Source organism: Alligator sinensis, unplaced genomic scaffold (assembly GCF_000455745.1).
Source record: "Alligator sinensis unplaced genomic scaffold, ASM45574v1 scaffold1216_1, whole genome shotgun sequence".
NCBI classification, from domain to species: Eukaryota; Metazoa; Chordata; order Crocodylia; family Alligatoridae; genus Alligator; species Alligator sinensis.
In genome coordinates, this window is record NW_005842018.1 from 1483002 (window position 1) to 1506310 (window position 23309).

Sequence of the window (23309 nt, forward strand, 5' to 3'; positions counted from 1 at the left end):
CATTCAGTGAGCAGAGCTCAGCCTAGGGATCCGCAAACCTAAGTTATGTCCCTGTGTCTACCCAGTGACCTCTGGTATGAATATGAGAGGTTTGTTGCTCTCTGGGCCCTAATTTCTTCATCAGCAAAATAGAAATAATAATCTCAGTCCAAAGGTTGCTGAAATCAATAAAGGATTCCAGCTGACTTTGAGGCCCACTGGATTGGACCCATCCATTCTTACCGTTCTTTGTAAAGTACTTGTGAGATCCAGGGATAAAAGTGTTACATAAGAACTCAACTATTTCTTTTTTTCCTTTGACTTAAATGGGAGTGGGAACATATAGTTGGACACACACATAGCAAGACCTTTGGGTTTGTGCTCATAGACCTGTTTCTTCTAACTTTTTATTGTGTGTGGGGTTTTTTTGTTTGTTTGGTTTTTTTTAAATAAAATATGAGAGTAGGAATCTGATCCTGGAGAATGCACAGTGCTTTTTGGCTGCCACTGGGGTTAATGAAGTAAGATGCTGAAGTTGATGAGATTTAACTGTGTTTAGTAGTCATTGCAAGGGTCTTCTGCTGATGTTTAGAGGAGGTGAAGGGGCTCAGGGCTCTGGAGAGTTGAATCCTGAAAGAGCATCTTAGGTTATTCCCGTTCAGGCTCAGCAGTGAATGGGAACCATTTGCCCTGGGTTTTATTTTGATTCTTTGGGACTGGGTAAGGGATCTAATAATATTCCAAGGAAAAAATTTGTGTTCAAATAACCCTCGTTTCCTTGTTTTTTACACGTCTGTGCTCTTCTCTGTCACCAGCTATAGCAAAAGGCCTGATATGTTCTGACAAAGACCTATTCATGGCATGCTTGTGTGAATTGGCCCAGCACCGGTCACAGCCAACTTCTGTGGGACCTGCTGCCCCCGTTTTACAATACACTCCAGTGTGCCGAGCCATTTGTGAAAGGTCAGAAATGAACAGAGAAATGGACTGGAGTCCAAAACAAGTAGTCCTATAAATATCAGTCATAGTCAAAGGCAGTTTATTGCATTCCCGCTCCCGCTCTGTCTCTCTCTCTCTCTCTCTCTCTCTCTCTTGTAGTTTCCCAGATGTAATGCTGTGCTGCTGACTGAAGTTCTCAAAGGAAAAGAACAGATACTCTTTGGCTTGTGCTTTTATTTTGCGCACATGGAATTATCCTCAGTCCTTTGGTCGGTACCGTGAGAGCAGGTTTTAGGCTGAGAAGCACCGAGTCCAAAAATTACCGAGGCTCAGATGTTATGGTTGATTTCACCGTTTGTTTTTTCTTTATCTGTAAATAGCTCGTTTGTTATAGTTTGTGAAATAGCTTCAGACATAGCCAACTTGGACTGGGACTCTTGAGGGTGGCTCTCTTGCTGAGCTAACGTTTCCCTGCACAATGACTTTAGCAGCCAAACTAGAGGACATTGAAGTTACGCTGGAACACCTGCTGATGGATGTGTTTGTAAGTAAACAGCAATTTGCTATTCACAGCAAGATGTTAATAATCTGGAAAGAGGCATACAAATGTAATGGTACATTAAAGTGTTTCATTGACTTCATCCCTCAGGATTTCCTGACAAACCGAATGTCCAGTCGTCCTAGAGCGCTGTAGAACAGCAATATCATTTTATTGCAAATGATAATACGTAAAACTAGCCACGTGTGACTTCAAGGCACAATATATATTGTGGATTTGCTTTATAAATAGTGCACATGATTAAGGAAGTTCATGCAAGAGAGATGGCTTTGAACTTCACTGTTTCTAGGAATATTTTTGTAGAAGTGAATGTTGAAAGCTACAGCGATGGAGTTGGTTAACCCTCCACATCAAGTCTTTTGCAATTTGAATGCTGTTTGTTTCCTGCTTGGAACAGTTCCTAGGCTTTTGTTTTAATTTTTATTTTATTTTTATTTTTTTTAAGAAATGATGGAACAAAGTTAATTGCTTTAATTTTAAAAAGAAGTTTATTCCTCGTGGATGTGTCCACATTCTGATACCAGCTAACGTACACAGGCATAAATCCCAAATTGTGTTCTTAATATCAAGATTGTTGCATTAAACAATGGCACATCTTTTGGATTTGGCCCTGAATAGAATGAGATTAGAATATGAGTCCCCCCCCCCACCTTTTTTTTTAAATAACAGTCTGTTTTAAAACATACCAAAGCATATTAATGACATCTTCCAGTGTGTAATCTCCCTCTTTTTTTTTTTCTTTTTTTAGTTGCAACATTTATCTTGCAGGAGATTTTTTATTTTATTTTTTAGGGGAGTTGTTGCTATTGCAAGTTGTTGATTTCACTGCAGAATGAGGGTTCGGGGTGGCCAGAATAATTTGAATTCAGAACATTTTGCATTTTGTTTTAGCTGAAATGTCAAAACAGATCAATCACTTTGGCAATGCTAGAATGAGATCTTTCAGTTGTTTGGCACATTTTGCAAGAGGATTTGGGCTAGAGACTTCTATCTTTTACAGAGTTGAGGAGAAGGCAAGATTCCCTCTGCACTCCATAGCCAAGTGGTTAGGGCACTCCCCCAGTTGTGGGAGATGTACTTTCAGAGCCCTTGGCTGGTTCGGAGTGGGGACTTGATTTTGGTTATCTTACTCACCTGGTGAGTGCCTTAACCAGCAAGCTACAGAGTATTCTGAGCTGGGCAGGGCTTTCCATCCCTGCTGTTGCATTGCTGTGGAGGAGGAACTTAAATATGCCAGGCACATGAGAATGTCTCATTCACCTGGTTTCTAGGGCATCCCTAATTGAACTCCCTTCTCCACATGTTCCAGTTGTTATGCACAGAAAGGTACTTAAGAGTTTAAAACACTATGAAAATTGGACAGTTCTACATCGCTGTTTCATGAAAACAGCAGTCAGTAGGAGTCCCTTTGCACTGGAAGGACTTGTGAACAAGTTAATGCTTTCTGTGTACAGTTGCAACTGTTTTAAAACAAACTTATTTGGTGATACAGTAAGTGTCATCTGTTCCTAACTCTGAATCATTTAATCAAGTGAATGGCAGTGCTCCTGAAATATTTTGGACTTAGTACCCTGGTGACTGAATTCCCTGTACTCCACCAAAAAAGTCTTCATTTAGTGCCGGATGTCTAAAAGTGCTTTACCACTTGGTACTTGAAGTATTTGCTATATTTAGCATAGGAATTACCAGGATCAACTTAACGGGGCACTCTTGGCAGCATTTTTAGTCCCACATTTGTCTGGTCATGTCTAAGCATCAGGGCAAGCCTCTTCTCCGTCCTGTAACCAAATTCAGTCGATTGCCACTGGCATTGGATAATCTGCCCTCTATTCCCATTTGGTCCTCACTGAGACAGTTGTACAAATGCCAAGACTTCAGACAGGCAAGGGGATAGAAAAATCAAAATGGAAGAAACCCAAATAGGTGTGAATGCTCAGCCTCAGTAAAAAAACCCAAAAAACAGGAGGGCATATAACGTACGGAGTGGATGAAAGATTACTGAGGTCATTGAAATCGGTAGAGTCACTCATTTGTACCACCGGAGCATCACCATGTGTCTGTATATATCCATATGTGAGTCTCAGTAAAATCCTCAATTAAACGTAGGTTGTTGTGGGTTGGCCTGTTATGAATGTGACCCTAAATGGTGGTATTTTGAGATGCTTGAGCACCTCCTGCTGGATGCCAAGTGCCCTCAAGTCCCCTTGAACTCAGTGACAATCAAGAGCATTCAGTACTGCCTGGCATCTTGTCTGACTGTGCCTCTGCACGCTGAATCATAGTCTCTGTCTATTCTTCCACTTTATCTGTCCGTCTTGTCCCAAGGGTGGATCTGTTTTTGTGCAAAGACCTCTGGAACTGGGAGAGAGAGTTGGCTACAAATTCAGATCTGGATCCAGATTCCTAACCCCCACCCCACCCTTCCCCCTGCAGATCTGGGTTGCAGGTCCAGATCTGCAGGTTTCATTTGGAACCAAGTGTTCGATAATCCCCTGACAAATCACATGTCTGTCTGTCTGTCTGTCTAGATAGCTGTCACCACTGTATCTGAGCACCTCTCAACAGTAAAAGTATCAGTTCTGTATCTGTCATTGAAAAGTAGATGCCAGGTTGGTTAACTGCCTTATTCTTTTTATTGTCTTTAAAAGACTAAGATCAATATGGGAAATGAAGTACTAGGGGAAGAATGAAGGAAGATGTGGTTTTATATTTAGCCTGCCTCTGATGTCCTTGCTTCACCTGCCCCTAAATCTCCCCTTATTGGTCAACTTTTTCATTCTGGCAGTAGAGGTGGTACCTGTCAGAGGGTGGTAAAAATGATCAGAGGGCAAAGCAAAAATGATCTCTTGGGTATGCGTAACCTTTGCTCACTTGAGTGTAAAGTCCAGAGGTGCCAGATGCCATCCTCATGACTAACATATCTAGGGGATCAGCCTGACATGCTGCTTTGAAATTCAGGATGGGGACCTTGAACTAGACTATGTGCAGAACTAGTGCATAGAAGAATAAATTGGGTTAATGTGTTTGCATTGATCTGTGGCGCTTATCGGGACTGTTGTGATCCAAACTACCTGTGAGCTTCTCTTCCTACGCAGGATCATTTGCCTGATTGGAGTAAGCAAACAAAATCCCTAATAAGCGGGCAAAATCTGAGCCAAATGATGTACTCCTGCATCTTGGCTTGCCTTGCACTGTGGCAGCGGTTGTCACCATTTGCGGCCAAACCAGCTGTGCACTGAGCAGTACTAAAAATAACCGGGGACAGGATGCAGAAAAGTAAACACGAAATTCAATACAAGGTAAGGGCAAAGCATAAAGCACTTGCTATGGTAATAGATCATTCTAGTGGTCAGGTTTGTCTAGGGTCATTAGGACGTTACCAAGCACTTTCCCACTCCCAGGAAAACTAATACTGGGATTAACAGCACCAGGCCGGCCCAGAGGAGCTGGAGTGAGCTGCAGGCAGAGAGGCTATCAAGTAACAAGAACCTCTTGGGCATGGTCCCAAAGAACAATCTGAACCATACATCTTCATCGACGTCAGTTTTATTGCTTGGAGAGTGAGGCGATCTATCACTGTAATGCTGCCGTTTCAATCCTCTTGTGCTCCAAACTAGAAGATTGCTTACAAGGCTGGGTAATTGTAGCATGTGATCCTGCAGACTTTTCTCTTTCTTTCCTCTCCCCTTTGTGGGAACTCAGCGCCATTCAGTGGAGTTTTATTAAACCCACTCCCAAGTCAAGTCAGTCCCGAGGCCGCTGCAACCACTGGGACACTTTAGATGCTGGGCATCCTTGGTGATTCTTCAAGCCAAGTGACCCGGTGGCGCCCATCTCCTCTCCAGGTAGGGATGGCTGTTGGCTCACAGGAGCTCATCAGCCCTTTGACAGGTCTTGTCCACACACCCTCCTCACCCAGGCTAGCCCAGTGGGGGCACTGGTCTAGTCACTGACCATGTAACAGGCTGTACTGGTTGACATAGTACCAGATAGCAGACCAAGAGAGGCCTGGCCTAACAGGAACCCCACTCGCAAGCAGGTGAAATTTGAAGGCCCCATGAATGCATGTTATGTGGCATAGGTGAGCTTTTAAGCCAACTTTTTTGGGCAGGTAATAAGAAGCAACAGCTGGGAACTGAACATACTGTATTTTCTTGCATGTAACATACCTCTTTCTCAAAAACCAGCTGCTGGAAACTAGAGTGAGCCTTATGTGCAAGAAATCCAGGGTCTGAAACAAACTCCCCCCAGAGGTGGTGCAAGCACTTACTCTGGACTCCTTAAAAAAACAGCTGGATTTATTTCTTGCTAGGGTCACTTGATCCCAGCTGACTTCTCGCCTATGACGGGGGGTGGGGCTAGACCCGATGATCTCATGAGATCCGTTCCAGCCCCTAATGTCTATGAAATAGGGTAAGAGCAGGTTCTGCCAATTACGTGGTGAAATGGAAAGTAAAATCTTCAGCAATCCACAGGAAGAAGAAAACTGAGCAGTCTGGGCTCTCTAGCTACCCCTACTACTTATGATAGGCACAGGCTAGACATCAGGAGGCACTACTTCACTGTCAGGGCAGCCAGGATCTGGAACCAACTTCCAAGGGAAGTGGTGCTTGCTCCTACCCTGGGGGTCTTCAAAAGGAAGCTAGATAATCACCCAGCCGGAGTCATTTGACCCCAATACTCTTTCCTGCCCATGGCAGGGGGTTGGACTTGATGATCTGCTCGGGTCCCTTCTGACCCTACCCACTATGAAACTTCCGTTACTCCAAGGAAAGATATTTTTTTTCATTCTGGCTTTCAAAAACAAGGTGCATATTGCACTATGGGGCATGGTGTATTAAGAAAATACAGTATGCGCCCACTTCTTATTCAGTGGAAACCCTCTAACTTCATGGGACTTCAGTGGGATATTGACTGAGCAAGGACTGCAGGGGTGGGTCATTTGGACTCAAGTGAGATTCTGGGCTCTGTAAGCATGCGCCTTTCCATAAGGTATCTCCTAACTGTTGGGGCTAAAATTAACAAATGGTGAGGCCACAGATCCTGGCTGACAAAGATTTGCGGATCCTTGGTTCCAGGTGCATAAATCAGGTGTAATTCATCTGGAGCAACTTCCATGGAGCTTCTCAGGGAAGAAGCCAGCACAGGGTTTGACATGAGCTGCATTTGATACTCCCCCTGCAAAACTGATCTTCCAGATTATATGATTTCTGTAGGGGCCAAAAATGTTGCATTTGCCTTTCATGAGCTACCACTCCCCTTCCCCTTCTTTCCATCTTCCTCCCCAACCCCTCCATGAGCATATAATGTATGTGTTACCTTGTCATCCCACTGTCTGGAAAGCAGCTGCCACCACATTGACAATTCCCTTCCCTTATTACAAAAGGGCACAGGAGGGCTTTGCATTCTGTGGCTTCTGTGAGATGAGATAAAAGGAAGCATCAGGCATGACATTTCATAATTAACTGTCATCAGCTGCATGCTTTCTAGGAGCAGCTTGTTGAGCAGGAGCGCTGCAGCATTTGGACACCAAGGAGGATTCACAGACAGGAACAGGCCAAAATTAGAAGCACAGAATTAGAGACCAGGTGAGCAGTCTGGTTCTGAAGGCTCTAATAATGTGTGAAATCCTGGCACCATCACATGGCTTTCCATAGCTCAAATAGCTTGTGAGGAATATGTTAACAGGCAGTTTGATGACTGTGCGGACTAAAGGAAGAAGAGGACCTGTTGACTGAGAAGGCCAACCTGCCCAATCGAACCAAAAGCAAGCAGCCTAAGAGAGTTCTTATTAGGAAAAATGGGCTCAGAATTGATCGATTGGCCTGAGTAATAAGACCAGCTGCTGAGCCCTGAATAGATCTAATTGTTACACATGGAGAGAGGTGCCTACCAATGCAACACCTAAGCAGAAGAAGACTGCCTCCCTTGCTCAATCCAAATGACCATGGGATTGGTTGTAAAGCACCACCTGACTGATTTCCACTTGATTTTTGAGAACTTGCTTCTAGGGCAAGTGCAAATAAGCCCGACCAAATGCAAAATGTGAGTGGTATCTGCCATCTGCATGCCCACAATGGCCACCCAACTGCCCCGTCTTGCCTGATCCTGGACTGGCCAAACTCATTCCCAGCATGGCGAGCAGATCTTAAGATCGAGAAGAGATGTGTAGCTATGTAGGATAGCTCTAGCAATCAATACTGTAAATAAATTGTGTTTTGTTTTCCCCTTATTGGTGCAATTACACTGTTTACATTGTACTGGCTTTACTTCATAAACCAGGCAATCAATACCAGTTATCAAAATCTGTGACAGCATTGGAAAGAGAGAAGGGGGGGTGTTGGAAGAAGGTTAGGTAGACTTGCATAGAAAACAAATCTACCAAGTAAACCAAGTGCACAGCCAGTCTCCTCCATGCTTCAGGCATGGAAACACTGTTGTGGTTGCTATCGATCCCTGGTGTCCAAACAGTACATTTTTCTTAATCACAAATGCAATAATAAGGCATTATCAAAATGTAAAGTGATCCATTGATCTATATGGCAACAATAAATTGCCTAGTTTAGCCTGCCTGCCAGCGTTGTGCTAATGGAAGAGGAAGCAGCTAGTTTGTCCTTTGAGTCTTCGCAACTCGTGAATAATGCAAGAGTGCGAATGGTTACATTGGCCCCAGTGGAATAGTTGATAGTCCCATTTATTTACCAGAAGGATCAGAGCTTTGAAGTAGCTCCAGTGAGGGTTTCTCTCTGTTGCCAAGAGCATTGCCCAGTTTACCCTCTTCATCCAGTGCATGTGTTTGAGGATCAGAACTGTTGAAAGCCTGAACTGGCAGCACTGCCAAGGTGATGGGAGTTTTGTCACCATATTGCAGGGAGCAGAGTTGAGGCCCTAATTGTTGACTTACAGTGAGAGTTAAGGTGGCTTATCACTTGGAGGACGTGCTTGATATAGCATCCTTCTAAGGGTGCATTAAGTAGCTCTTTGTTGTGTAAGTTTGTTTCTGGAGGGGTTTTTTCCCCTTCCCCCTCCTAATGGTAAAGGTCATCTTCTTTGAAGAGAAATGTTCCTAAGTTCCAAATTCCCTAGGGCTGAGAAGGGAATTGGGATTTATTTTATAAATTCTTCTGCAGTGATTAAAAACCCCCAAATAGGGTCTAGTTCTCCAGTCAACTCTTGTCCTTTAGGCCACAATTTTTTGTTCATAGCCAACTGGCTAGGGATTGAGCTGTAATGACTGAGATAAAACTGGGTGTCTCTGGGTGAAGCCGCTTTGCTGAAGTCAAGGTTTTGCTCACCAGTAATGCGCTAATGCATGAAAACCAGAAACTGAAACTGCAGCCTAGATTTATTGGTTCAAGATCATAGGAAAATAGGGATGGAAAGGACCTCACAAGGTCTTCTGGTCCAGCGCCCTTCTCAAGACAGAATCACCCCCTGACTAAACTAGTCCAGCCAAGATTGGTAATATTCCAAAAATAGACTGTCAATGTAGACAGATGCAAGTATTCAATCAATTAGTGTGTTTTTCAGTAGCATACAGAGCAGTGATGCTAATTAATCATTGGAACAACTCCACTAAGGAAGCGGTGGATTCTTCTTCATGTGAAGCCTTCTGGAATGAAGAGGATGTGTTTTTGGAAGATGTAACTGCTGTTTGATCTGGAGCATACGCTTTGTAGGAGTTACAGGATAAGTGTCTACAGCCTGTGTTATGCAGTAGGTTGAATAAGATCACATTGGTCCCTTCTGGCCTAAATTGATATAGGTTTAAACTTTTAAAACTGTTCTGACCATGTTGACAGTGTCTCTGCAGATCTGAGCAAGTCAATATTGTTGTTGTCGTTCCTGTTACAGGATAATGGCTACTTTTCTCCTATAAGACTTCAGTAATAGCGAGAAAAATGGCATGCCGTCTTTTTTTTCCTAGGTCTGGTAGGACTCGAGATCCTCCAAAAAACCCCAAACAAACCCCTCTCTGAATACTTCTATGCTCTGTACCGTGGTTTTCTCCCTTACAGCTATGAAATCTTCTCTTAACACTTATTTTTCCCTAAATGTTGCTTTAATTATTTAGTCAAGAATCTGAAGAGAAATAACAAGGGTAAAGCTTAAATTTTTTTTTTAAATTGTGAGAAACTTAAGAAGCATAAAGGAGAAAAGGAAAGATATCTTCACAGTGCTCTTTGGCCTGGTCTGCCCATCACTTTAAGACCCAGCCTTAATAAGAGCTCATTACCTCTCATAAGATGCAGAGAGCCCTTAACTCCTACTGAAATCAGGGGGAGTTGAGGAGGCTTGGTACCATTCAAGACCAACCCCACTACTGCTTTAGGTCCTGGGCTGTACCCCTGCAGTTCCCGCAGGAGACGGTGGGGTTTGGGGGTCTGGCCTCCAAACTATTTTTACAGCCATGTCCCAACTCCTACTATACATGTCACACCAGGCTGCTAGTCATGACGTGGGAATGCAGACTTGCTGCCAAATATCCCCCTTGTTTATGTAAGTTTCTGAGGTCAAAGGTCACCCCCGCCATGCTCCCCCCAGGATGTTATAGTGGCATATTTCGAGGTCAGCTGTGTCAGACAACTTCCTCCCTCGGTAATTACCGGGCCTCTGAGTTGTGTGGGAAACCGGTAAAACTCACTGATCCCAAAGTCTCTAATATAGAAGCCATGAGTTAAGTATGTGCAAGGAAACCCCTAGGGGATTATGAAGCAGGGGTTGACCCACAGGACCAGTAAAACAGAGAGATTATTCTTCGAATATAGTGCAAACACGCAGTAGTTCCCATCTGCTCTTACTGCTGGAAAGGAGCTTTACCAACAGCCTTCCCCAAAGCTCACCCGCGGGCTCTTGAGGCACTTTGGGGTCTGCACCGGGCTCGCCCCTCTAGGATCTGTGCCCGTGTCATTTTGTATGCTTGGCTCCCATCAACATAAGTGAGGCCTGAGCGTGCTCAGCATCTCGCAGATTTGGACCATCTAAAAGAAGACGCTTTCATTAGAGGCTCCATTATGGGATTATGCCTCTTTCTTCCAGCAAACTGGAGCACCCAAAACCCTGCCCGTCCAGCTGAAATCTCTCAAGCAGTTGAATTTAACTGATAGATGCCAGAAATTTTGCAACCTTGATTTGCCTTGGATGTGCTGAGAAGACATCTGTCGTGTCACGCTCCCTGATGCTGTAGCTTCTCCTTTCTTCTGGGCCTGGTTGAGCCCGCAGCAACTCATATCTGGATATAAACCTCCCCAGAATTCAAAGATCCTCAATTCCCAGACTTTTGGTTGGGCCCCAACTGTACTGGTCCCACCTCTGTGACAATGAATTTCCACAGTGCTAACTCTTCAGCAGATGTGCACACGGGCTAAATGATACGGTCTGTGGAACCCAAGGTGCCAGACTGTGTTCATTGACTGGGCCAGGCTTTGTGTTGTGTTGAATTGCTACTTAACCAGGCGATTACAGAAGCCATGTTTGTACAGCGTAACTTGCTGTTTGGTGTAATGGTGAGGAACAGGAGCAGCCTAGGTTACCTGAATGAGGAGTGACGTAAATGGATGGTGAAAGAAGAGTTTTGTCTGCCTCTTGGAAGCTGGTAGGCCAGTGGGCTGTATTGCACTGCAGGTTTAATGGAAAGCAGCCTTCAGAATTCCCCGCAATAAGTTTTTCTTCTCCTAGGATGTAGGGAAGTGAAGGCTAGTTCCAAAGCACTTGCTGCAGGAGATTGAAGTCCGTCTGAGCCACTGAGAGAATGCAAGAGTTGCAGGGCCAGCAGCATTACGCTGTGTCAGGGTAGGAGCAGTCATAATATCTCTGGATATGCTAATGATGGGTGGCTCAGTTTAGCAAACTAGGCAGTAGCAGAATTGATGGGGCTGCATTTCTAGAGCTGTTTTGTGGACTTGTTTTTGGGTTTTAAGCCATTAATGTAACTGAGGGAGAGGGAAGCAAAACAGCTAGAATAGGTCCTGGTGCTAGGGAGTTTGGATTCTGATGCGACTTCTCAGAAGTCAGACCATCGGTGACACACACCTGCATGGCCAGTGGAGCCTCTTGGTCCCTTGTGATGGACAGCTGTGGGGGAAGAAAGGCCATGACTCTACCACAATTGCTTCCTTTGGGCTGCTCAGCATGGCCAGTTGTTAGCTAGCAGCTGGATGCAAGGGAGGAATTTGGCCCTTAGTGTAAACTGATTGATAATGCCCAATGACTTGCTCCTAGATCAAAGGCATCAGTAATCAGTATTTTTCTGCTGTCCTATTTGATACTTTTGCATCTATGTAAAACAAAACAACAAAAAATGTGGAGCTTCTTCAACTGTGAGAATTGCTAGTTGGCAGGAAAGTGTGAAATGCTGCTTCAGGATCTATAGGTGAGTACTATAGACTTAGGATCTACAGGTGAGTGCTTAGAACAGTTCCTCTTTCAGAGGCTTCAGCTTGTCAGCTCAGTAGATTGCCAGGAGATACAAACTACATTTTTTTTTTTTTTTTTTTTTTTTTTAAATATGGCAGCACAGGGGATTGTTAGCCAGGAGATCTGGAATTAAAAATGCTGGAAAATAAACGTATCTTTTTTTTGTGTTGTTTTGTTTTGGGGTTTTTTGTGCAAACGCTTTGGAATGAAACATTCCATGTGAGGTGCCTGTAATTAGACATTCATATTTTGGTACTTTAAATTAGTGGCCTCATGAAAAAGACACAGTGTATTGATTTCAAGGATAACTCTATACGCACTCTGCTCTTCTTAAGAAAAAATAATAATAAAAACCAAGCCTTTTAATTATTTTACTCTGGATTGTATTGTCAAATGGAGCTTTTATCAATAGATCATCAATCTAGCACGTTGCATTTCAATTTATGTCAGCAGCATTGCTTATTTCCATTTGCTAAACTCCACTGGACATTTTATTGATCTGAAATTTGACTCCTACTTTCTAAATATCACACATTGTGCATTGGGCAAGCTTATTTTCACCTCCCCCTTTTCATTAAAGACGACAAGATTTTGAGTCTGAAATAATAATGTATTGGAATGTAATTCCCTGTGATGCCCTGTTGCCACAAACCACAGTTCCTGGCAGCCTGCAATTAGCACTAAGAGCATCCATTTGGCTTAAACAGTTCTCCTTTCAGCCATACGTAAATACCACATGTCTCTGTTGAGGGGCTGCGGTAAGCCAGGTCAGGATGTTCTGCTGGCGTTGAATTTGGCTTTGATTTCTTTCTGTGGTGCTTTATCTGGGATTTTCTGTCTAAGGTTTAGGTTAGCCATTAAGGAAACGGATCCTAACAGAACAGGCACCAGGCCAGTCCATCCTCTGATCTGTATACAGTAGGGATCTTCCACGTGGGGATCTCACCTTTTTATGCAAGTGTTGGCTGATGCCAATTGCAAGAGTGATCTGAGGAAACCCAAGGAGTTCCTCTTCCATTGCATCCCTGTTCTGTGACCCAACAGAGATGATGGCTAGGGACAGAAGTTACACTTATACAGAACTGGTATAAGTGATCAAAAACCGGTTCAAATCTGTAACATGACAGAAGTTCAGAGCATTTAAACCACTTACAAAATGGCTGAAACAGGTTTAAGATAAGACTGATGCTACATCCATCCAGGTTTAACTTATTTAAGTTAAATTGGTTTATTGAACTTCTGTCCCAGATCCCCTCCTGATTCACGTTAGCTTATGGTCCCCCAGCATAAGGATGCTTTGCACCTCCCCTGCAACCCCCGCTCCTCCGTCCGCACGGTGGGTGCATTAGGCTTGGCCCAAGCTGTTTGCTCCAGCTAAGCAAGGAGGCTCTAGCGCTCCCGGTGTCTGGCCTTGGCCACTGCAGGCATGTGGCTGCATTTGCAGAATCAAAGGTGAATGTCTGTTCACTTGCTCATCAGTTCAGTCTACACAGCTTAGACTAACTTGCCAAGATCGAATCAATTAAACCTCAGTCTTTTTGACTGTCTGTACTAAGCCGATATGTTTAATTGTAGTCTTGTGAGTTTAGCAGGTCAACTTGAACGTTGACAATATTTTCGTGGAAAAACAAGAAGAAATAAACTAACAAGAAAGCAAATAGAGTGGGTCTGGTTTCCTCCCCACCACACACATAACAACAACAACATTGTGTGTAAACTCCACGTGCTTCAGCGGAGCTGTTCCTGATTTGCAGATGTGTGAATGAGAAGGCAATGAGGCTTATGATGGTTGCAGGGTGCTCACTGGTGCCAGCCTGTAGAAGAACCTCATAGCGTGGGGAGAGGGAATGGATTTCTTGTAGTCTCCAGGTGCTGTGCAGGCTTCCTGATGATAGGAATTTGTTGTTCCATTGCTTTGGAGCATCAAATAGCCTTAAATGACGGGGAAATAGGGGTAATTGTGCAACTGAACTAACTTTCCAGACCCGAAGAACCTCTTGCCAGTGACTAGCAAGGGTGGGGCACTTAGCAAGCATCCCTGTGGTGCTTCCTAAATCAGTACAGACGCATGTGATGTTAGAGGTAGCTGAGCTAGCTTGGGTCCCCGAAGCCAACCTGCCATGGCAGCACGGGACTTGGCAGGCTGAATCAGCCCATGGGTTCTATGCTGTTGCAGCTAGATGTCTTCCAGCACCCAATCTAGCTTGGTAAAGGGCAAATGCATAGTGTTCCTCGTCCATCTAGCGGCACGGTGATGTGTAGAGAAGTCCAAGAGACTCCTGCTGCTGAGCTAACAGAGCTGGTCCTTCAGCTCGGGCAGAAGCATCTCATTCAAGGGTCCTGGGTTTAGTTGCTGCACGTGACTCATCCAATCCAAGGGGATTATTACATCCTTCTGGCAGAAAATGTGAGAACAATTTAGGTAAGGCATTAATGTCGTCAGGCCTGATGTATTCACAGGGTTCCTGCTCACAAGACCTCAAATTGGATTAACAGAGATGTCTCTTCTTGGCCTCCAGAAAACTCTTTCTTTGGGCTAAACCCCGGGGTTCTGATTCAGACATGACTCAGTCCTTGCTCAGACAAAACTCCCCATGGGGCAAATGCTGACTTTTATTTACACTGCGGCAAACCTACTGACATCAGTAGGATGATTCCTCTTGGCATACGTGAGAGCAGTATGTGGCTCCGCGTGTTGTTTTCCTGCAGGCATGCAAGTGGGTACCCTTTTTTTTTTCTTTTTTAATGACTATTATGGAAGAACTTTTTTTAATTTTCAGAGGTAAAAGAATGTAACCCTATACCTAGTCTATATAAAGAATCCACGTGAGTCAGTCATGCTTAAGACATTTCCATCTTTTCCTGTCTCTCGCTCTTATTTGGCAACACACACATGGAACTAATTAGGAACAAAGGCTGATTGTTTTAATATTTGGAGGTTCCCACACCAAGCTGCTGTTCTTTCTTTGACTGCCTTTTAATGCATGTGCACATGCCAGGCAGATACATTCTCCTTTTTTTCTTCTTTTCTCTCCATTTTTTTAAAATGGAGTTTAAGCCCCTATTCCCAGCACCCACTTTTAGACTTTGACCACAAAAATCTTTTAATTTTTTTTCAGTTTAACCTGAGCTCTGGGCAGGGGGCTGGAGATTTGTCTGTCTGAAGAGCTGAGCCGAGTTCTGGCCCAAACTGTACTGCTCTCGGAGCAAGGACAGCATGCCTCCTCCTGCTCTCTCTTAGACCATGTCAGTTCAGATCAATGGCATAGAGGTGACTAACTGAGTGACACTGTTGGCAGAGGTTAATTCTGAGCCCAAAGTGGAGCCATACCAGTAGCAGAACATGGAAATGATCACGTGTTTTGAAAGCGATTTTGCTTTGGGATAGTTGCTCGCGTTGCAGGAAATGGAAGGAACCTGGCAAGTTTCAAACCGTTTCTGCGCTACTAAGCAAACAGACGGTTTTAACTCTCTCTCTTCTGGAAAAGGAAATGTCATTGTGTATTACACAGTGTTGTTGGCTTACGAAGGAGAAATAGGAGTCTATATTAAAGCTGATCCCATGGAGCACAAGTTACAGCAAACTCTAGTATAACAATGTGAGAATATATGAAGGTAGTAAAACCTTTTTAAATGAGCATACAGACATGCAGATTTGCATTGGTAGAGGCGTGCATATAGATATAGTTTGTGTGTGTGAATGTGCACTGTGTACCGTGTGGTCACTGTACTGTGTATAATAGACAGCCTTTCTAGTAAAACGTTTGTAGTAACTGAGCCGTCTAGAGAATCCTTTAAAGGCCAGTTGCTCTGTCTGTGCTCTCGTGCGTCTGAGAGAGAGTAATATCCGAATGCAGGGTTTAACATTAATCTCTGCACCAGATGGTGATACACCAGATATTCTTTTTAAGGTGAACATGTGATCTACTATACAGCAAACCAGAGGGGTCTGCTGTCATGTGACGAAATGTATAATAAGTCTGATAGAGCTTTGATTAGACAACTGACCTGGTTACCATCTGTAGCTAAAAGAAGCGAGGTTGACATTTTTAGAACATTCTCCCCAGAAGCTTCATTCTTCCACCTCTGGCACAGCGATCCTGCTGAGCAAACTATGCTGAGAGAAACCGAAGGAAGCTGGAGATCTGCTGCTTGAAGCATGTTGTTAAGGTTACAGGGTTGGGCTTTTTCTCTTTAGCAAACCACATCTTGACTCATAGGGTCTAGAGTAAAAACCCACTCAGCTACTTGATATTTGGAAAATCTGGACAAGACTCTTAAGTTTTATTTACAAAGAAGCCTCTCTCCGCCGTGTACTAGCACGTACACACGTCCGAGCTAGCTCTGCACTATGGTAGTACAGACAGCTGTGACTCCCAGTAGGACCCGAAGACTTTTGTTCAAAATACCATATGGATCACTGAGGAGGCGCAGTGTGGAAAGGGTAAGCTCTGATTTCTTTGTGTTGAGACTTTACCTCTTCAGTGAGCCCCTGCTGATACTGATTACTATGTCATAATATGCAGAAATTGGTACTAGGGAGTTGAGTATGATGATGTGTCCTAATTAGTACCAGTCAGGCTGCATGAGTATGGAAGGTAGTAATGGGTCATAGTAAACTCTACATGGCAATATGTAACAATTTGTACTAGTCAGAGGCTCTATGATGATGCATGGTAGTAGTCGGTACTATTGGAATAATTCCTAGTAATTGATATTAGTTGGGGCTGTATGATGATGTATGGTCCTAATAATCGGTACTAGATGGGTCTGTATGATGTCTCATAATCAGTATTGGTTGGAGCTGCATGGTGATGTACTAGGAATTAATATAGGCAGAGCACACATGAAATGCATGGTAGTGAGCACTGCGAGTGGTGATATTCTGAGCTCTTGGTACTTGTGAGGGTTATGCTGGGCTCACTAGTCAGCAGCGTGCCCTGTATGACAGTGCACTGTCATAACTGGTACTAGCTGGCTCAAACAGCAAGTGTGAAATGGGACGGCGTTCATTACTTTCTTGTCATTCCCAGCATCCTGTTGGTGCCGGAGGTGAGGAGAGGACGTAATAGGTCATGGAGAATAAATGCGTCAGAGACAATGCTCATTAAAAAAGTATCTTGAACACAGTTCTTAGAGCCTCTACAGAACTGCTAGCACCAGGGAAGTGAGGCTTCCCTATATGACAGCACTTGGCAACTTGACACACAGCAGATCAAAAAGTTAAGATGCTATAAAGCGCTCTTGTCAATGTTCTCCAATCTCCCCAGAGACCCCAGCTACCCACCCATTTATTTATTTTTTAAATGCACTAGTGACATAATTATGTTGCGCCTTCAGGAAGTGAAGCTCTCGCTGACTGCAGCGCTTTGACCTTGAGGGACAAGGTTCCCTTTAGCTTTGACGATTGACAGAGATGACAAAATGGTTGTAGAAAAAGCAGGAATCCCATCTAGCTACTAACATTTGTCCACTTTGGTTGCCCAGGGTGCAATGTGTGGCAACCTACTGAAAACAAAAGCTGTTTTTTAAATCATGGGTTTACTCCCTGCTGACCTATCGAAAACCCAGGTGGCTTCGGAGTTCCCGTGGAAGTGCCACGTTAAGCCAAGACTTGCTGTGGTGCATGCAAACTGCACAGGAACTACCCTGCCTGTCACCTTTTCTAGTACTTAAATGTTGCTCAATTAAAGTGCCCAAACACACTTTGCTCACTCATGGCTCTTTGTAGTTTGGATATTGTGGATAAAGGACTAGAGAGATGCAGTTCATCCACTGACTTCTCAGCTGTGGCACTTTTGTAAGTCTGGTTTGTCTGTGTGTTTGGGATGCGAAGAGCTCCCACAATTGTTCAGTGGCAAGCTGGGTAAAGTAATTTGGCCAAATACTTAATTTGCTGAAAAACATCATTTTGAATCGACTGAAGCCGTTTAGAAATGCTTGTTTTAATTTTTCAATAGCTTCCACTGGAAAAAACAATAGCTTTGAAAAAATCAGTGTTTTGACACATTCAAAGTAACATATTTTAAGGTACGTTTGGAGAGCTATGTCAGTCTTTTTGTAAAGGGTTAAAAGGGGGGGGTTTTAAACCCCTCTCAAACTGAGCTTTTTGATTCCATTGACTCTGATCCAAAATATTTGGGTTATTTTGTCAACACTTCACACTTTTCTTTGCCCCCCTCCCCACCTTGCCCAATTGGCAAGTGAACCAAAAAAATCAATTATTCACGCAGCTGTCATTTGGAATTGTTTGGTTGTTTGTAACACATTCATAGATGTCACCGCTGACACATTTTGCAGCTGGTAGGAGCTGAGGGACCCTCCGTTCTCAGTGGGTCCACTTCCTTCACTCCAAATTGCAGTCGGCCCCTAACTTGCCTTTGGGATCCCAACTCTGGGTGGGGTGGTTGTTGTTCAGTTTTACAGCTCCTAGCAAATTTTATCGGTTCATGACTGGGGCTCCTTGGTGCTAGCCTAGGACCAATAACAAAACTTTAAAAACCTCATATTGTAGAACCACAGCAGAGTATCCCTTGTATGCAGGTATGGACATCCCTACACTTGTGCTTCGTTTCTACAAATGGATCGTGCTGCAAAGCAGTATCTGTACAGATAGGACCCCTGTGGTTTTGTGGAGTCCTTTTGTCTGTGCGGTCATAGGAACCCACCCACACATTTTGTCTTGCAGGGTCCGAGCCCCAGCCACAGATTTCCAAGAGTAAATATAGTTCCTGAGATCTCTAACAAGGGTGTGACAGCCTTCAACAGGAGCTGAACTTTACTTCACAGTTGCAGGAAGTGGGGATCAGTGTCCGGTGTCTTCATAGCTGCTACTGCAACATAATGTGAATGTTGCCTGGAGCGGGAGACTGACTTTCCCTAAAAATTCGGTTTCCCTTGAGTTAATAGTGAATTCCCCCCAGAATGGGAGAGCATTCATCTGATGCAAGGTCCAGCACCAACTGCCGCAACCAGACCTAGGGTAAAAGGCTAATCCAGAGTTCATGGCGTGCTCCCTACCCTGGAGTGCACGATCCCTTTTCGGGATCGTACCCAGCTGGAACAGATCAGAGTAGCCCCTTGCCTGCTCTAAACAGCATTAACTCATAGCAGTGCAGACCTGATGCTGGGAACAGCAACTCTTGCATTGGCAACTTCATGCACATAGAGATTTCTCAGCCTAACAATTTCTCAATGGAAACTCCTAGTCAGCTGGGAGAATTGTCTGGCTCTTCTCTCCAGCAGTAGTCATCGGCCAGGCTTCCTCCCACTCGTTGGTCTTGCCATTCCTTCCATAATCAGTTGCAGCAGGGAATTTCGAGCAAGTAACCATCACTCATTGTGCTGCCACGTGAGCTGCAACCTGAGGAGGGAGTCGGAGAGAGCCTGATTTCCCTTTGTGAGGAGTCTGATAGGCTAGCCTAAGTTTTTATACCGGAAAGGGCAGAGAGATCTAATACACACATATCATTCAAACATAGAATCCAGCCATCGCTTGATTACTGATGCTTTGTGACAGTGGTGGGTCTTGAAGGGGGTTTTAAGGCAGATCAGTCCCAGGACAGTGCTCCATCACCAAGAGCAACATAGAAGGAGGTCTGGAAGGGTCTTCCTGAGAAGCAGTCAAACAGGCAGGCAAGGCTGGTATTGCTGGGAACAAGAGGAGGTTGGAGATGGCATTATGAGAGACTACAGCAGTCAAGGAAGGGGTAGAATTGCCAAGGACCTTGAAACTGAGGGCAAGAAGCTTAGTAATTGCTCATGATAACTGGAGTGAATTGTTACCTCCGTGCCGTACATTACATGCGCATATGCATATGTAATATTGCATAGACGTAGAGATGAACACGCATGGGGAGAGAATATACAGGCTCACACAATGCTAGGGAGTGGGAGATTCTGCACTACATTAATCATAACTGTCCACAAGTGAGACGGAGGGTCGTAACTCAAGCGCCGCACAGCCAGGCATGACTTGCACAAGCTTTTTCCTAGCTCACTCTTCACTTTTCTCGATAGCGACACTAATATGAATGTACGAGGCAGCATCAATGCTAATACCACATCTTATGTTGTCTGCTGGCTTGTAGGAACTTGCTGAAACCACATCATATATTTCTATAAAGGAAAAGTGAAAGCCAGAAGTCCAGAAAGCAAGAGTGCAGAGTAAGGCTTTTTCATGGCTGTCTCTATTTTTCCATGCTTAGGATCAACCTCAATTGTAGGTTGGTTGGTTGGTTTGTCGTTTGGTTTAAAAAAAAAATAAAAAGGCTCATCTCACTCATTCCCACTTGGTAATTTAAGATTTGCTTGTCTTTTTTAATCTCAAGATGTTACCACAACTCTGTGAACAGACAGAATACATGTAAGATGAATGTTTCCAGAAAGAACCTGGTTGCAGCAATTTTTACCTTGGCTGTCTCCCCTTATCTTTACACTGCATCTCCTTTCATCATATTCCAGTAACACAGAAACCACCAGCCAGGATGCTTGTTCCACTAGGTCTTGTACAAATATAGGGAAGGGAAATGTTTCCAGTTTCCAAGAGTTTGCACTCTGAATAGACTAGGCACATTAGGAGAGGAACAAAGAGCTAGTAATCCTACCTTTTGACTAATGGGGAAATCGAGGCAGAGTGAATAAGAAATTGAACCAGGGCCACACAAAGTCTGTGTCAGAACTGGGACTTGAACCAGACATCCCACGTCCTAATCCAGAGCCTGCACCACAAGGTCATCCTTTTCTGAGCCATTATTTCCCCTCCCCCCTCCGTTGGCTTTACTTCTACATTCAGGGACACTCTCTCTCCCAGTACCTCCATGTATTACTAATGTAATTCACTTAATGATGGGTAGCAATCTTTATTACATCTGTGACGTGGATGCATGCAAGGGGATGATCTACAGTATGCTGTTTAATGTAAAACCTGCCAAATGCCTGTTGCAATTAATTCTCTGCTTCTGTTAGGGTAAGGCATCTGCTAAAAGCAGATGTTGACTCCTTCCTCAACTATTTTCCTGACTTCAGGAATGCTGCGCAACAGACACAGGATGTTGATCCTTAAGGCAGAAAGCCAGCACACACTTATAACAAAGTCTGCCAGCACCTATTCCTTCAGAGCTTAAAGGTTGACATTATGGAGCCTGGGTAAAAAGGCAAGGCAATCTCGAGATTAAATGAAGTGTTTCATATATGAAAAAAGGTTGATCCAACTGAGAGAGAGATGGTAAGAAAAGTGTTTTTTAAATTAGATGGGACAGCTTGTGCCTATGCATTTAGGTCTGCCTTGTCCAGTGGTACAATTCAGCATAGCTCCATGAGTTCAACGAAACCTGGCTGAAATGCCACTGGGAAGTAGATTTTCATACTAGATTGCCTATTACCAGAAGCTTTTTAATTTTATGCAGTCACTAAGAGGGATAAGCCAAGATTTGGAAACACAGCAAGGAGTCACTGGGCACATGTACACGAGACACTAAATGTGCACTAAACTAATTCTACTGCACATTAGCGTGGCAGGCAAAAACCATGCTAATGCACTAATGCACAGTAGAATTGGTGTACTGCACATTAGTGTCACAAAAAAGTGTACATTGGGGCTACTGAACAGTACCATCAATTATGGCACATTAAGTTAGTACCTGTTATTAAAGGTACTAAACGTAATGCTCTGTAGTTGCAATGCATTAATGAACGTGTAGACGCACCCACTGAGCCAGAACTCTGCTGTCGATTACCTCAACTAAGTCTACGGCAACTCTATTGATGCCATTCAGGGTTTACATCCGTGTAGCCAATTGTAGGATTTGGTGCTCCCTGCGATGCTCCCATTCCAAATGTATAGTCACCTGATGTCCCTAAAGTGTACCAGTCACAGAGAAACTATGGGTGACTATTTTTGCCATTACAAGCAGACAGCAAAGAAACTGTTGAAACAAAGTTCCCATGTTATCATCTCAGACTAGAAATACGATGAGAATGTGGAAGGAGGCTTCGGTCTGTCTATAAATAAACTTTTCTTGAGAAGAGAGAATTCAGGACAGAGGAAAATCTGTCTCTTTGCTTCCCAGGCTAAGTCTGTGGTGGGTTTTCCCACACTCTACTGCTGACATATTGTGACCTTTGGGAAAGAATATTATACTTCTTGCCTATTTACCCTCCAGTGAAATGGGCCAGACGCATACCAAGGCCAAAATTGCTATCTCACAGTCCACTGGCATTTATTGCTAGTCCTGGTTCATTGATTTTCTTTTTCTACTAGACATGACATACTTCAGAGCGTATGCCTTGTTGTTAATCATCTTGCAGCATGGATGTTGGAGCCAAGTGGTACATAGCCATTCACACCAAGGGTCGTAGTGGGGGTCTAACAGGGGAATGAATGGAGTTGATTTTGCAGAATTCCTGGTTGGCAGCGTGCCTCATTTGTAAGACCCATTCTTGCAGTCTGCTTGAACGAAGCAGTCAGCATTGGATTAGACACTGCAACCGAGCAAGTTCCCTGATAGAGCTGCTGAGATTTGCAGATCGCAGGTGAAGTCGCTTAAACACAAATTTTCCAAACTGTATGCAGGTTCATAAAACCCTTTGCTTTTCCAGGGGTTTACCCAAGCGCTTCCTGTGAAGTTTGGAGATGCTGCTTTGAGTTTTCAGCAGCCCAGTATGACCTGTGGGCTGCTTAAATGACACTGGGCGCATCTACATGAGATGGTACGTCACTGTAGTGATGAGCTATGGTGATGTAGCTCGTTGCAATGGCAACACAGTATTGGCGGGCACAAACCATGACACCGCTGCTACTGCGCAGTAGGGTCAGAAACAACCTGTACAGCACCAGGACTGTGCAGTACCAGCGGTTACTTTAGTCGGGTGCACATGCAGACATGCCTACCGATACCTTTTTTTAACACTAGCCATAATGACAGCAATGATTTGTGGATAATTTGATGCCATGAGAAGAGACTTACTGTGTTGCACTCCACTTGTGCCTCTCTCTCTTTTGCAACAGCTTTGCATCCCAAGGTGACAAGTGTGGTATAAAATGACAATAATTTGTGAAAAACCTTCTTTGCAATGAATTATTCACAAGTAGACAAATAACTATCAATCGGAGACGACGGAGGGGGAGGCCTGTCCTGAATAGTAAGACTGTTCCCTGTATAAAAGCTCTGATATGAACATCACTTATGATTGCTCAAGCATCAACTTTATTTGTGTAATCTGATGTTTATTTTTTCTGACTGTTCATGAGTATTTTGGAGGAATTGATTTAATCTGACCTTTACCTGGACAGACAAATGCTGGGATCACCTTCACGGTTACCTGGAAGTCTTAATATTTTTTGACACTTTCAAGAGAGCTAACAAATCAAAATAGACTTTGTGTGAAAGTAATCGGGACTCTGCCTGACTCTTTC

The 23309-nt window shown here is 43.9% G+C and overlaps 1 protein-coding gene across 1 annotated transcript in view; it reads left to right on the forward strand.

The window, feature by feature from the left end:
• Window positions 1-1084: 1084 nt before the first annotated feature.
• The window catches only part of FRMD4A (FERM domain containing 4A), a 287505-nt gene continuing 265280 nt past the window's right edge, over window positions 1085-23309 (forward strand). Inside the window, exon 1 of the mRNA XM_025202284.1 lies at window positions 1085-1462. Coding sequence (XP_025058069.1) covers window positions 1397-1462 — 66 coding nt within the window. The 5' untranslated portion in view covers window positions 1085-1396. The remainder of the gene's footprint in view (window positions 1463-23309) is intronic.